Source organism: Zeus faber (assembly GCF_960531495.2).
Source record: "Zeus faber genome assembly, chromosome: 9".
NCBI classification, from domain to species: Eukaryota; Metazoa; Chordata; class Actinopteri; order Zeiformes; family Zeidae; genus Zeus; species Zeus faber.
The window spans coordinates 28750094-28765093 of NC_137197.1; the positions used below are offsets into that span (position 1 = coordinate 28750094).

At 46.5% G+C, this 15000-nt stretch overlaps 1 protein-coding gene across 3 annotated transcripts in view; it reads right to left on the bottom strand.

Moving 5' to 3' along the window:
• smtnl (smoothelin, like) overlaps positions 1 to 15000 on the bottom strand; it is a 36027-nt gene that overhangs the window by 10947 nt on the left and 10080 nt on the right. Inside the window, exons 1-2 of one of the 3 annotated variants that reach the window (XM_080006261.1) lie at positions 10939 to 11011; positions 9260 to 10466 (exon numbers count right to left, since the gene is read on the bottom strand). In XM_080006261.1, the coding sequence (XP_079862387.1) occupies positions 9260 to 9985 (726 nt within the window). In that variant the 5' untranslated portion in view covers positions 9986 to 10466; positions 10939 to 11011. Of the gene's footprint in view, positions 1 to 9259; positions 10467 to 10547; positions 10589 to 10938; positions 11012 to 15000 lie in introns of those variants that run through there. The other 2 variants (XM_080006262.1, XM_080006263.1) reach the window with 2 other exon arrangements.

The window sequence follows — 15000 nt, forward strand, 5'->3', positions numbered from 1 at the left end:
TGCATGTGGAGAGATGGAATGGAACGGAACCCGGGACAGAGGATTGGGTCAGTAGGAGGGGTGCAGGACAGTATGTGCCAATCAAGTTTGGGCACAGCTGCAAGAGAATACAATTTCATAATGTTTGTGTGAGTGTGTGTGTGTGTGTGTGTGTGTGTGTGTGTGTGTGTGTAACTGTAATGGAGCCATTTCTTGACCACATCTTGGCCTCATTTTTTCCATATTCTGACGGCAACAAAACAAAAGACAGCATATCTCTTTTCAAATTTAACAAAATAAAACTGCGGGCACAGAGATTGATATCGAGGCAACACACACATGTTTCTGATTTCCAGAGTTTACGGCAGACTGAGGGTCTCGCGCTGGTAGGAAATACAGTACTTTGACTGGGCTATGGGCTAAAGGAACACAGGGGTATAAATTTGAATTTTTGACCAGAATTTTAAATATCCGCAGGGCTGGTAAAGTCCCAAGAGTAAAACGTCAGCCCATACGCTTCACATAAAAAATGTATGAAATATATACACCGAGGCCAATAATTTATAATCACATTTGTAAATTCTGTATATATTTTTTTATATTCTTTGGGGCTATTTATGTATTTTTGGCTATTTTTATTAAATTTTTTATTTTATTTGATTCTATCTTACAATTATACTTTTTTATTTTTTAGCAAATTTTCTGTAGAGAAACGCATAAATCCTCACCACTAAAAGTTCCTCATATATGAAAATGTGCTTGGTGGAATAAACTCATTCTTTTGCTTATGAATGAATATGTACATTCCACATACACACAAACACATCGGCATAAGTGGAACTCCACTTTAAGGATATAGAAGCATGTAAAAACGCACACATCCCAAATTACCCCGCCATCGGAGCTCTCGCCCTGGCAATAAGAGGGAAACAGCCAGTGCACTGTTCCTCCTCTGTAATTTCCTCCTGGAACTCTCACAGGTTACAGGGGGGAATACTCTTGGACAAAGGCAGACGCGCTCAAACCACCTGTTCATTCACGGAACGCTCCAACGCAGCCTGCAATTTCCCTGGCAGAGAATCACAGCAGACACCGTTTTTTTTTTGTTTTTTTTTAAGTTTGGGGTTTAAAGTGGAAAGAATGGATGCCCAACCCTAACCCTTTGAACACATTTTTAGTGCAGAAGATGGAAAATGAAAAATCAGATCCGTGCTGATTTCATGCTGTTGGGAAGGAACTGCTCATTTTATAGCCCTGTGCGCTACTACGGTCTTGGCCCACGGCGCCGTCTCTCAGGGTCTTTCAGTGGACAGACCCTTTTCACCTTGAATGTTTTAACTTTAAAAACACGCATAAGGTGTAAGGTTTGTCGGCCTACATGAAGAACAGATTGCTGGGGACAGACACCTAAGGGCAGAATGTGATGCCGTGCGTTTGCTCGGATGCACTTTTGACCCGTTGATTCTATTAGGATACCCTCTCATACTGTAAATGCACTGGAATGTACATAGCCCCTGCTCTGATGCACACTGAGCACACCACATTTTAAAATCCCTTCCCACCCCACCATGAACTCAATCCAAAACTTTTGTGATTTGGCTGTTCTGTTTTTCACTCCCTATACCTATTTCAAATTCTCCGGGCCACTCCATACCAACTCAACCTCAAGCTCCAACATATGGCTGCAATAGCGCACTGGAAGAGCCTCCCTCCCTCCTTCATCCATCCTCATCCATACATCCACACACAGCCATGTATACCTGTCAACATTGGGATTTGAAAATAAGAAAACTTTCCTGTCCCAGTGGCACACTGAGAGAGGGAGAGAGGGTTAGAGAGTGACTGACAAAGTGTCCCCGTTATGTACAGTTACACACAGTGATTTCTTTGGTCTATTCAATCCCCGCTCCCCATTTCTGGGGGATGCACAACAGAACGTGCGGCGGTCAGCAGAGCGGAGGTCACGGAGATGGGCGGAACCATTTTTTTTTGAGAAAGGTTAAAAGTATGTGATATTTCACGGAAAAAAAACAACCTGGAGGACAGCGGGAAAGAAGTGTAAAATACAGGAGAATCCCGGGAAAAACGGGAGGGATGGCAGCTATGCCACCACCCCCAGCCCACCAATGCTCCCCTACGGTCCTGGCAGTGAGGCAGATTAGGAGAAAGAACGAGGAGGTTGGAGGGGGGAGGGTGGGGGTTGTCAGACATGCTGAGCCCCGTAGAGATGAAGGGAGGTCAGAGGTCATTGTAGGAGAAACCGGGATAGTGGACTGTCTGGTCCCCGGACAGCTGACTCAAAAGACAAAGTAGGTAAGTTTTCCAATGCACTGAACTACAGATGATCACATCCATAAGATACCATTCGATTTGACCGGAAGTTAGCGTGATTTCAGATTAGGACCTTCAAAACTGTCTTTGAATGTAAAATGAGTTGCACTGTTCCCTTCTCGGTCTTTGAGCAAGGCAGTGCTCAGTGATCAGCAGGAGATTTAACTGACCTAAAGTGGGAGGGCAGGCCAAAGACACTAAAGGTAGGAAGCCCTGAGGGACTGAGGTACCTTTAAGGGTCACTCGGGGCCGCAATCGCACTGCAAAAAAAACAGCTCAAATAGTTTCAACCCCTTAAAACGAGCGCTGTTCTCTCAGCACGCCACCGATGGGGCGAGCTGATGAAGCGCAAGGAGGTGATGTAAACACTCGTAGGAGAAAGATGAGAGCCTGGGATCTCCTCATGATGAGAATGGGCCTGGTGTTTCGATTTCTTTCCGGTGTGCGCGTTTGACCGAGGGGCACTTAAAGACGGGTCGCCCGCTATCCGGAAAAATACGCAACTGGGACCTTCTACGCGAGGGATCGTGTTCCTATTTCTGCAAATATCCAGAGGCGGGACACGGTAGGAGACCGTATTTCTGCGAGGATTTTCGCCAAGATTTGTTTCTGCCAAAAACCTGGACTCAAATCAAAGATATCTTCATATAATGTTCTTCTTCGGGGGATCTCGGGATAGCTTAGCTACCATGGGATCGAGCTTAAAATCGCATTCTGATGTTTACCCCCTTCCACCCCCCCTGCTAGAGTGACTTATTCCAGTGGGGGCAACTGACGAGGTCAGCTCACCCGCTGGCCCTGGTGAGTTATTAACCTGTTTCCACGGAGATGATGACGGGAACACGAGCTATTGTCTGGAAGTTATTAGGAGAGCCGGGGGTAGTCAGGGAGTGGCCACATACCTCCCCGTAACCCCTACACACACACACACACACGTACGCAGGCACGCACACACACACACACACACACACACACACACCCACACACACACACAGACTCCTGACCTCTACCGACATTGCTGGTCTGCTCTTAACACCACGTCCCACCTTCACTCATTCTCTGCATCTCTCTCTCTCCATTTCTGATTCTCTCTCCTTCGTTCTCTGTTTTCCCCCTTCTCACTCTCTCCTCTCTCCACTGTATTATTAGCCCGATTAAGGGTTGGCGAAGAGGGTTTCGGTACCAGGAATTGGTAGGGGGTGGGGGTGGGGGTGGGGGTAGGGGGGGGGGGCAGTGGAGAGGGGGGATGTGGCACTGAAAGACGAGGTGGTGACTGAAGAAGGAGGACAAGACAAGCATACACACAGTTATTACGAGCTGTGTTTCACCGAAAGGTCGATAGAGAAAGAGGGATAGATGAGAGCGGGAGAGAGAGAGAGAACTGGCACAGCCGAGCGAGGCTTCGCCGTCCATCTGGAGAGAAATGACACGGCACTTACTTTTACTCTCAGGGATGTAACTCCTCTCTACACACACACAAATCATTTCAGGCCCAATCAAATCGGTTGTGACTGTCTCCACTGTCCGTATTCACTCAGCGAAAGGTTAACGACCAGAGGGGCTTTGAAAAGGCGAGTAATGGAAACACGTTAAATGTCAGTGACAACGCCGCTCGAGTTGTTAGTCGGAGATTGAATATGTGGAAGTTGGAAGTCATAAAGTGACATAGCTCTCCTTAGTTTTCCGAGCGTGGCGAGTCAAGCGGCAAATGCTCCGAGCCAAAGAACCTCTCGGGTCACAACGAGTGCACGTGTCTCCGGGCGGCGAAAGGAGCCTCCAACCCCGGCGGTCGTCGATGTCTCGTTGGTCTCATGTGGGCAAACGCGGCCAAACCACATGTTAAAACAAAAAAAAAAAAAAGAAGAAAATTCTGTGCTCATGCGACACCAGACACTATACTATGAGCTAATGCTGAAAACACATTGAAGCAGTGACCGGAGCCAGCTTTGCCAGAAATAGACCCAAAGCTACATCATCATCATCATACAGCTCCCTCTCTTTCTGCACGTGTCTGAAAGAAAACGCTCCCGACAAACAACCAAACAGGGAGTGTGTCAGTGGATGGTGTGTGTGCATGAGATGTGTAGAGAGCGGAATGATGTCTTAATCTTTGAGTGAAGTGCGTTTGTACATTTGTAAGCGCTCTGTTCTATAATCACAGAGCAGTTTAGTTTGGACGCAGATCAGAACAGAACCTGCCACTTGATGATATCATCCATCCATCCATCCACCACACATCGATCCATCACACCACGTAAAAACGGTGGCAGAACTAATCCCTGTATGCTAAAATGCAAATGTGGTGGGGAGACCTTGTGGAGGCAAAATAATTCTCATTTTCATTCTCATTCTCCCAACACATACACACACACACACACACATGCACGCACGCACGCACGCACGCACGCACACACACACACACACACACACACACACACACATTCCTGACCTTTACTGACATTGCTGGTCTGGTCAAAGTCCGTTCAAAATGGGTCAAAACAAGTAACCTGCAGTTTCTCAAAAGCACATATCTCAGCCTCCCCTTATCTGACCTGTGATTCAAGCTCTGATATGAACACCAAATATCCAGTCGACCCCCATCCGCCCACCCGCCCACCCGCCCAACCTCCGTCCAACCAGTGTGGCTCCCAGCCAGGTTGGGTCCCATCTGATCTGAGCGCGGTGTTGATGAATTTACAGCGCTGTAAGACTCTGGATTGCTGATAACCTCTGGCGACCTAACGGTAGTAATCTGCAAGAGGGGCCTCAAGGAGATAGAGGCTTGTGTTTATGTGTCTGTTGTGTGTGTGTGTGTGATGGCAGAGTGAGGAGTGTCCTCACTCTGAGCCGCGGAGAATGCAACTATTTTGGTGAGAATGGAGAGGAGATTGGATTGAAGGAAGGAAAGAAAGAAAGAAAGAAAGAAAGAAAGAAAGAAAGAGAGAGGGCGAGGAGGAAGAGGAGGAGACATCTTGGAGGGCGCTTTGCTTTGTCTGCAAATCTGAACTAATTCCCATCACCTAGAAACCACTTGTGGGTAAAAACTGGGCTGCACAGCTGGCTCCTTATTTACCTCCCCATCTAATACAGACACACACGCACGCGCACACGCATGCAAGCAAACACACACACACACACACACACACACACACACACACACACACACACACACACACACACACACACACACACACACACACACACACACACACACACACACAAACACACCATGACTAAGATGGAAGAGTACTGGGAGCAAATCATCAGACTGATATCACACAGAAAGAAAAGGTAAATTGGCAGCCAGAGCACATCCATAAGTCTTGTGTACACACACACACACACACACACACACACACACACACACACACACACACACACACACACACACACACACACACACACGCACACACACACACACACACAAACAGTGTCTGAGGTATGGAGACAGGCAGAGGACACAGACAGACAGAGCCAAAGAAAGCATGCATTCATAATTCATAAGGCAGAGATATTGGCTGTCGGTTGCAGGTGTGCGCTCTGGAGTGAGAGTGCATACGTGTTACAGGTGTGTGTTCAAACACACCTAACACACACACAAGGGGCTGGCGAGCTAGGGTGAAGATGCACAGTAACAGCTGGGAGACGCAGGCAGGCTGATACACATCTTTCTCTCTGCACTAACTACAGCTGGTGCACAAACATTAAGAATGTCTCCAGTGTGTACATGCATGTATGTGTGTGTGTGTATGTGTGTGTATGTGTGTGTGTCTGTGTGTGTGTCTGTGTGTGTGTCTGTGTGTGTGTGTGTCTACCATATCAGTCAGAGCTGTTGGAACAGCCTGCCGGCGGAGCTCGTTTTTTTTATTTACGAGGCTCAAAGTACCTACTGTGCAGTGTTTATCATTCACTCCTTTCCCCATCTCTCATCCTCCTCCTCCTCATCGTCCTCCTACAGACAGGAGACGATGTGGTGGGGAGAAGGGAGAGAAAAGCGTTCTCTTACATTCTTCAATTTAGGCTACGTGTACTATGAAAAACGTACTGTGGACTTTTATTACCGGATTAATATATTGTCTTTGTTCAGTAATTCTCTGCCACACACACACACACACACACACACACACACACACACACGCACGCACGCACGCACGCACACACACACACACACACACACACACACACAAATCCATAAATACACAGCTACAAACAGTGTCGCACATGCAGGTTGCAATGGCTGGTGGCATTCAGCGTCTCTCGCTTGATCTGATCTGTTGCCTGCTTTTTTTTCTTCTGTTGTTGTTCGAAGGCTCTCAGGGGGGAGAGAGAGATATGTCTCGCCGGGCACAGAGGGAATCTCCCACAGTGGAGAGACACGCAAAGAAACAAAGGTAGCCTTGTGTTGTTTAGCGCTGACCCAGCGATTCCACGGCCAGATAACATTCCTCCATTGCATCCACCAAATACTTCGGTAATGGGAGCTATACCTGTAATGGCCATTTGCATAATGTGTGTGTGTGTGTGTGTGTGTGTGTGTGTGTGTGTGTGTGTGTCTGCGTGTGCACACACGTTTTAATGTGTGGTTTGATGTCTTTGTCGGTATGTTGTGCAAAAGCGAAAGAGATACGCTGGAAACACTGGAAATACTCTTCACCTCCTGTCCACCACATACGTAGGTAGGCCTACATGACCCTTTCGTGAATTTGAGAGTTGAGAGTACACTATAATACGAGACTGTATTGCACAGTAACTGCCCTCAATGCCACTGCTGGACCAAAGTTAGCCAGGCAAGGCTGAGCTGTTCAAGGATGTACCGTAACCCCACCCCAACCAGCCCATACAACCAACCTACTGCCAAATACTACTCAAGCTGCAAAACTATTTTTAGGTTCTCTTACAGCCGCTCATTATACCTTGATACAAAAGTGCAACATTCAAAAGCCGGATTAACTTTTTACTGAACTATGCTGGTCCACTCCGGCATGCGGACTAGCGACCGGTCCCACAGCATGAGCGTTATTCAACCAAATGCGAAAACAAAGCACCAAAAAAGCAGTGGAAGGGTTGATGATACAGAGAAATCACCAGGGGGAAAAGAGTGCCGGCTGCAAGACCAGATATTTCTCTCTCCTCTCTCTCTCACATCGAGAGAAGAGCAGAGTCTGCTTCCAAGGAAGGGCTCTGTATGAGAGCCTGCGTATCACAATTACGGCATGCCGACGCACAAAGAGACACACACACACACACGCACGCACGCACACACACACCGAAACACACACACACACACACACACACACACACACACACACACACACACACACACAAGCACGTAAACTCAATCGCTCGGATGGAAAGGCAGAGAGCTGGGGATATTATTCCTTCCTTTTTTTTCCTCAGCTGGTTTCTATTCTCTTGCCCTGTATAAATATTTATTCTCGATATGACGATTATTCTCTAAAAAGCCCTGACATCATCAAGAGGAGAGGGTCAGGGAGGCCATGCGTTAAACACGGTCATCAGCATCGGGCCTTCCAGTGCATCCACAAAGCCACGTGGGATGTTCAGAAAAAAAAAAACATTCTCATGGGATGGGATGGCCTTAAAGGATTGGTTGGCTATTTTTTAAACCCAGGCTTTATTAAAATGTCGGTTCCCATCACTTATAACTGTTCATAGCACAACCCGGCAGAACACTCTGCCATTGAGAAACCTACCGCTCAGCTGCAGCTTCTCGCCGTGCTTGAATGCAGTCCAGTGGGGCAAACGTTTAAGCCTTGAAAACACATAATCTCTATTTCAAAATGTCTTGGTGTATTTTTTAACTTGTTTTGAATAGCAGTAACCGCTGCATTATATTCAAAGAGTTGGCTACAACAGGATGCCAGTGTGAAGCAACGCAACTTCCTGTTTCTAGTCTCTTGTGTTTTCGCGGATGTAGCAGCAAAGTGAACAGTTCAAAAGAGCCAATAACACACCGCAAAACCTGATAAAATACATTGTTTGAAACCACTTTCTTTTTGGTTTAACATATAAAGCCTCTATACATAATCTTTGAAGGTCTTATGTTATGACAGCGTCCAGGTTGGGTCTTAAACACACCCTAGAGTTGTGGCACTTCCAAAGCCTGATCAAAGATTGCTCCTTTGAGTCTAAGCAAAGAGTTAATATTATGTATTAACAAGAGCTACACCTAAAATAGATCAAATTTGATCTCAAATTGTGTTTTGTATAACTTCAAAAACAAATAAAAAATACTTTGGGGGGGGGGAAGAACAAGAGCTATACCTTCAAGATGGGTCTCTCCTGACCAAACATGATCTAATGACTGATGACTCTCTAAACAGATTCTAGCTGTGTCCTCCAAAGTTTGGATGCAGCCACTTCAACAGTTGCCTACTGTTTTGTTTCTGCTTCCAAAAGGTTTGTTCACAAACCAAGGAGCCTGTGTTTCACAATGCTGATATTGCATATTTGACTCGGGGGGGTGGGGGTGCTCTTTCGACCGCACCACACTACACAGCATTTAACCGTACCACACTGTGCCGCCCCCTGCACCCTCTCAACCTTCCTGGGAGCCTGGTCGACTCGCATTACAGCACTTCATAAATCTTTAAGCATCCCCATGGGGTGGCTATTGTGCAACCGCGGTGACACAGCCAGTGCCTGGTATGACACATCCCCACGGCCACGTAGCAGCCAGCACTCGATCAAAACACAGATTCCGCTCTATAGATACAATGGCAGGTTCCCAAGCGGGAAAAGATAACTACAGTTCTTGGGTTGCATCCTCTGAGGTTATGACCTCGAAGTTCCCTGTAGGTTACCAATGGTTAGTATACCAATGATTGAGATTCTTAAAATAATTTTGAGAGGCAAATCGTGCTACTGACACTTGAAGATATGGTAAATGCAACTATTACAAGACCAACCCAGTGACAAAAACACTCACGTTTGTCTTGCTGGACACAGAGAAGGTAGCTCGGCTTGAGAAGCGGGTGGTGGACGGACTGCCGCTGGACGCTGGGCTGGTCACCACGGAGGACACTCTGGGGATTGCTGGAGGACTGCTGGACTCTGGGGAGGATGAGAAGCCTGTGGTGGGCGACGAGGCTCCAGGATGTTCACTGTGACCATTGTAGATCTGGGGTGGGTTTCCCTCGGTCGGGGATCGGGGATGAAGAAGGACCGGCAAATGGGCCTGGCCTTTTCCATGGATCACCTCTGCATTCTCTTGGTGATTTAGCTGGAAATCATTAAAGTGATTTTTGTGGTTCTGGCTGTGGTTGTTGCCATTGTTGTTGGCGGCGCTGGGAAGGGAGGAACTGCGGTCGCACACCATCCCAGTCAGGAGCTCCACCTGTTGAGTAAGAGCCTCCAGCTGGCTCCTGAGCTGCTGGTTCTCCTGCTGGAGCTGGGCCACCGCCCGACCCAGCGGGGCACTAGTGTTAGTTGCGTCTTCCAGGCGGCGCTCCATGCCCAGCTTGAAAGCACTGAGGTCCACGTGGATCTCACGGATGGCGTCGCGGAGCGTGTTCTCGTAGCGGGTCAGGGCCGCACACACCGTCTCACCCCCCGGAGAAGAAGAAGAAGATCGCGGAGGACACAGGTCTCCCATCTCAGTGAGGGCCGGGGGCTCCATCGCTATGGCAGCTACTATCGGTGGCCCCCTGGGCATCGGCTGGGCAGTTGGTCAGTAAGTCCGTACGACTCCTGCTGAGGGACAGAAACTCAAATATCTTCTTTTGAGGCAGCCTATTCTATTTGTTGTTCAGAATTTTTTTGTCTCAGTCGTTGTGCTGTTGGGCTCAGCTGGAAAGGGTCGGGGGATCGGGGGGGGCGGGGGGGTGGGGGGTTAGCGGAGCAAAGGTCTGATCTGTCTTATCCACCCACTCAGCAAGCTCTGTCCCTCTATAGTCTGGTCTGCCTCCCCTTAAGGCTGCTGTCGGTAACCTCCGTGGACAAATATAAGAGGAGGGACTGGGAAAGGGCTGCGTTCACTCTGCTCGACAAGCACAGCTCCCCTCTTTCTTTCCCAGTGAGTCTGACACACACAAGACACCCTGCAATTCAGACCAGACTTGACCTGCGGCTTGGGAGGCGGCAATCAAACTCCTTGCAAATCCCTCACAGGCCCAAGCAGATTCCTCGATCGAGTCCTGTGAAAAAAGAACGAGGGGGTAAGACAATGTCAGATAAGGGGACATTGAAACGCAATCCTCGCCGAGACAACACAATACCTGGCTAAGGCAGCGCAAAGCCGTTCATATACAATAACACATTGAGGCTAATAGAGAAGAGACAATGCTGGAGTGCGAGCACCTAGTTGCTGAGAAGCAGAATGGCGAAAAAGTGTGCAAACATCTCCGTGAGCGCAGTTGCACCACAGAAGTGCCATAAAACAAACCAGTGAGGTAATCCTTTCTCTGACATACAGCTGCTAAAGTATGTGTTCCCATGCCTCCCTGCCTATGAACGAATCAACCCAATATCTGCCTGATCTGTGTGTGCATGTGTGCATGTGTGTGTGTGTGTGTGTGTGTGTGTGTGTGTGTGTGTGTGTGTGTGTGTGTGTGTGTGTGTGTGTGTGTGTGTGTGTGTGTGTGTGTGCATCTCCGTAGTAATCCATACCCCAGCTCTCCCACTCTGTAGGTTCCAATTGTAGTCTGTGTGAGCTCCACTCTGCCGGCACTCTGGTTTAAACTCTTTCTCCTACTTTCAGGCCGATCCCTCCCTCTGCATGGGCGGAGGGAGCGAGGGAGGGAGAGGGAGTGGCGGCGGAGAAAGATAGAGAGCGAAGGAGGGAGAGAGGAGAGCTGGAGGAACGGAGTGGGGGGGTTAAAAGTGTCCCTGCACTCTGTAAACTGTTTGGAGGAGGAGTCCATCTGTTTACATTGTCTACTTCTCCGCCGCCACCACGCAACCATACTGGGTGAACTTTAACAGCAAGATACAACCGTCCACCCCCCTCTCTCTCTTTCTGAGGGTGAGTAGTTAGTTTTGATTGCTGGGTTGTTCTCCTTCTGATAGGTAAATTTAATTCAATTACCTAAGTGGGGAAGGTTGCTACTGGTGTGGAGGAGCCCAAGCAAGAAATCTGCGATAGGGTTAATGTTCAGGTTAAGGGTGCCCAGGGTTAGGGCAGACAGACAGACACACATACCTTCTCTGTACTCATGCTGGCCAAGATCTGTCTGTCTTTCACCCATAGTACGAGAACAATAACGCACCCCCTCCCTCTCTCACTTCACCTCCTTTATTTAAAGAAGGTGAAGATGTCAACATTTTGACAGTGGGCTCTGCTGCTGCTCCTGCTGGGTTCTGCGGTAGAAGAGTCGTGGGCTTGATGGCGAGAGAGAACAATGACACGGGAGGCTGGTGGAGGTGGGCAGTTTCAGTCAGACACACCGGCAGCAGAGACATTGACCCCCCCCCCCCCACAGACACACACACACACACGCACGCACACACACACACACACACACACACGCGCGCACACACACACACACACACACACACACACACACACACACACACACACGCACACACACACACGCACACACACACACACGCACACACACACACACGCACACACACACACACACACACACATCCCTTACCCCCACCTCCCATGTAACTGGAACCCTCACTAAGCAAACATTCCACACCAGATAGTGGGTAATGTGTTTGAGTCTGTGCATGCGCGTGCGGCATGTGTGTGTGTGTCGAGTAGGGAGTGGGTCGCAATGCATGACAACAGTGCGCACTGCCACCTCCACATTCCGACTTGCCGCTAACTGTCAACAGTATGTGTGTGTGTGTGTGTGTGTGTGTGTGTGTGTGTGTGTGTGTGTGTGTGTGTGTGTGTGTGTGTGTGTGTGTGTGTGTCTTGTGTCCGAGTGAGTTAAGGGTTTAGTAACTTGGAAGAGGACTTGGCTCGGTGATTTACCGGAATACCGCAATCACACACACACACACACACACACACACACACACACACACACACACACACACACACACACACGCACACACATTTATGCGCATACACTCAATCTCCCCCCCAGGGTTTTATGTAAGTGCGCTGGGAACAGCGTGGCAATGCACTCACACACACCGAGACCCTCGTAGCACGGTTTGGGGTCAGGGGTCGTGGATAATGGCTCTATCAGTCATGTAAAGTTCACAGAGACACTTCACAAGTCAGCCGGAAAAAAAAAATTGTGCTGACAGGTAAGGAACTTATTTTGCTCTCATACATATAGTATTGGATTCAAATTTATGAATTCCGTAAAGTATATCTACCTAAATTAATATTTTCTTATTTTTCCTAAATTATAGAGTTCTTTTAAATTGTTATTATATATATATATATATATATATATATATATAAAATGTATACCCATAACCATACGAGCAGCCATACTGCCATTTAGCCCCGCTATTGCCTGTTAAACAGAACTCATCCTGTGCAGCGTCGATTTGTTTCATGTATATTATGTTTATTATGTTTATTTTATATATTTGGCCATTTTCGTTTTTTATTTGTCTATTTTCTTTGCAAATGTGGCAATATTTCTACATTTGGCAATTCTTGTTCGATTTTTTCAGACTGTTAAGCCATCAATCAATTTTTGATGAAATAAACAGATTGTGATTCTGATTATTATTATTCTTGATGTCACTTTTTTCAATGGAAACCGAGTCCAATCATGTGTTTTTATCCTGTGTTGATGTCCCTCACAGCAACGTACAGTAAACAACTGATTTTAATCCTCTCTGTGTTCGTGCCTTGCAATCACAACAGGTAGCCAGCCCACTGTGCTTCATGCGCTGTCATATTTACCTACTGGGCCTCTGCAAAACTTCAGCCAATCATTCATCATCATCACCATCGCTGCTTTTCCATAATCTCTCACCCCAGTCTGTCAGCGCCACGTGGACAGGCTCTGTTAGATGTTAAGCCATTAAAAGTAATATACAGGACTGTAACATCAGCTTAACAGGTGACCCCCCCACTGAGTGACCTGAGGGGAATTGCAACGTCATGGGGAAATCTGTGGTCCTCTGCTCGGCCGCCGGTAGCCACTTTTGTTGGTGTTTGTTGGTGTGTACATTTTACAAGCTGACTTTGAGGCCTTGTGTGATTAATAGCTGTTTAGGATGTTTTCAGTGGTTGGAGAAGAAAATTCTTGACTAAAATATTTTTTTACAAATATTTATCCATATCTAAGGATCTGTGCACGGGAATGGCTTTTGTGTTTTTGACACCTAGGTTAGTCCATTTTTCTGGGAAACATGCTGCAGAGAATAGTTAAAGTTGTGGATTACATTCCAGATTCCATTTCAAAAGGAGCGCTTTGGATCATAGTTCGGTCACTTCGCTCCTTCCTCTTAGTCTGTCAGGTGGAACTTTCACCAATAACAGCAGCTCCTTGCCATTGTCAAGAAAATATCCAGTCTATAATATTGTTGAAGATAGTAAAATGAGGTCCACTAGAAAATGTCTGCATCCTTTTGTTTTATTGACATAGCATATTTTGAAACTTGACATACTGAAAATATGCTTGAATTCATTGGAAGCAATGAGTACTTCAAACAAATTCACCCAATAGCCTACTTTTATCAAGTGTATTGATTCATTGCACCATGGACATTTCCACTGGCCTCATACATCATAAGGATTTTCAACCCCTTCTACACTTCCCTAATACCAGTTTTTCCGCAATGACGACGATCATTTTTTTTACAATATATTAGTTATTGGATTTTCTTATGTTTCCACAAGAACAATAATAATAATAATAATAATAATAATAATAATAATAATAATAATAATAATAATAATAATAAGACAAACATATAAGCATTAAAAATAAAAAATAAAAGATCAGCAAATCAGCAAAAACAGGAGGTTACAGGATGTGTGTTAATGTGCAGTTGGTTCCGTTACTAATTAAGGGGTACTGACCGGCTGGCTGAACATGATTACGCTTATTCATGGCTTATCATGGCTACTTACTAAATAAAATAATACATTGAGACAGAATTTCTATTTGAAATGATTAAGGTCGTGTTAGCGTTAGCATTAGCATGTAGGTGGGGTGAAACAAGGGATGTGAATCCAAGCAGAGAAACTATGGTTGCACGTAACAGTCATTATTGAAATAATTATTCAGAAATAACTGGCGGCTGAATGCCGCTATTGACCAATCAGAATTGAGTATTCCACAGAGCAATACAATAACCACAAATAAAACCCTGAGTGTAATTGACCTTGATACAGCCACTGGGATTTTTCGACTGAATAATTAAATTTCAAGTGACTTTTTGATTGACCGTCATCTTATAAAACGCTCCATATGGGACCTACGCAAAAAAAAGGAACAATGGAGAGATCTTTTCAGTCCAAAGCAGGATTCTCTGAGAACCTATACCTTGTGTGTTGCACAACATCGCACCGTAAAACAAACGAGACATCGCGTCAAAACAGGATACAGAAAGATGGGTGACGCATGGTTACCCTTTCCAGGAAAATACCATGACTCGTAAAACAATACAGGTTTGCGGTTCGGGCCTGGCGGTGACTTTGGTATACAACACAACACCACATCATTATCAATTTTAGTCAAGCGATGAGCAGGTATGATGTTATCTCGTAGCATCAGTTTTCAAATGGCCACACATTCATATGGA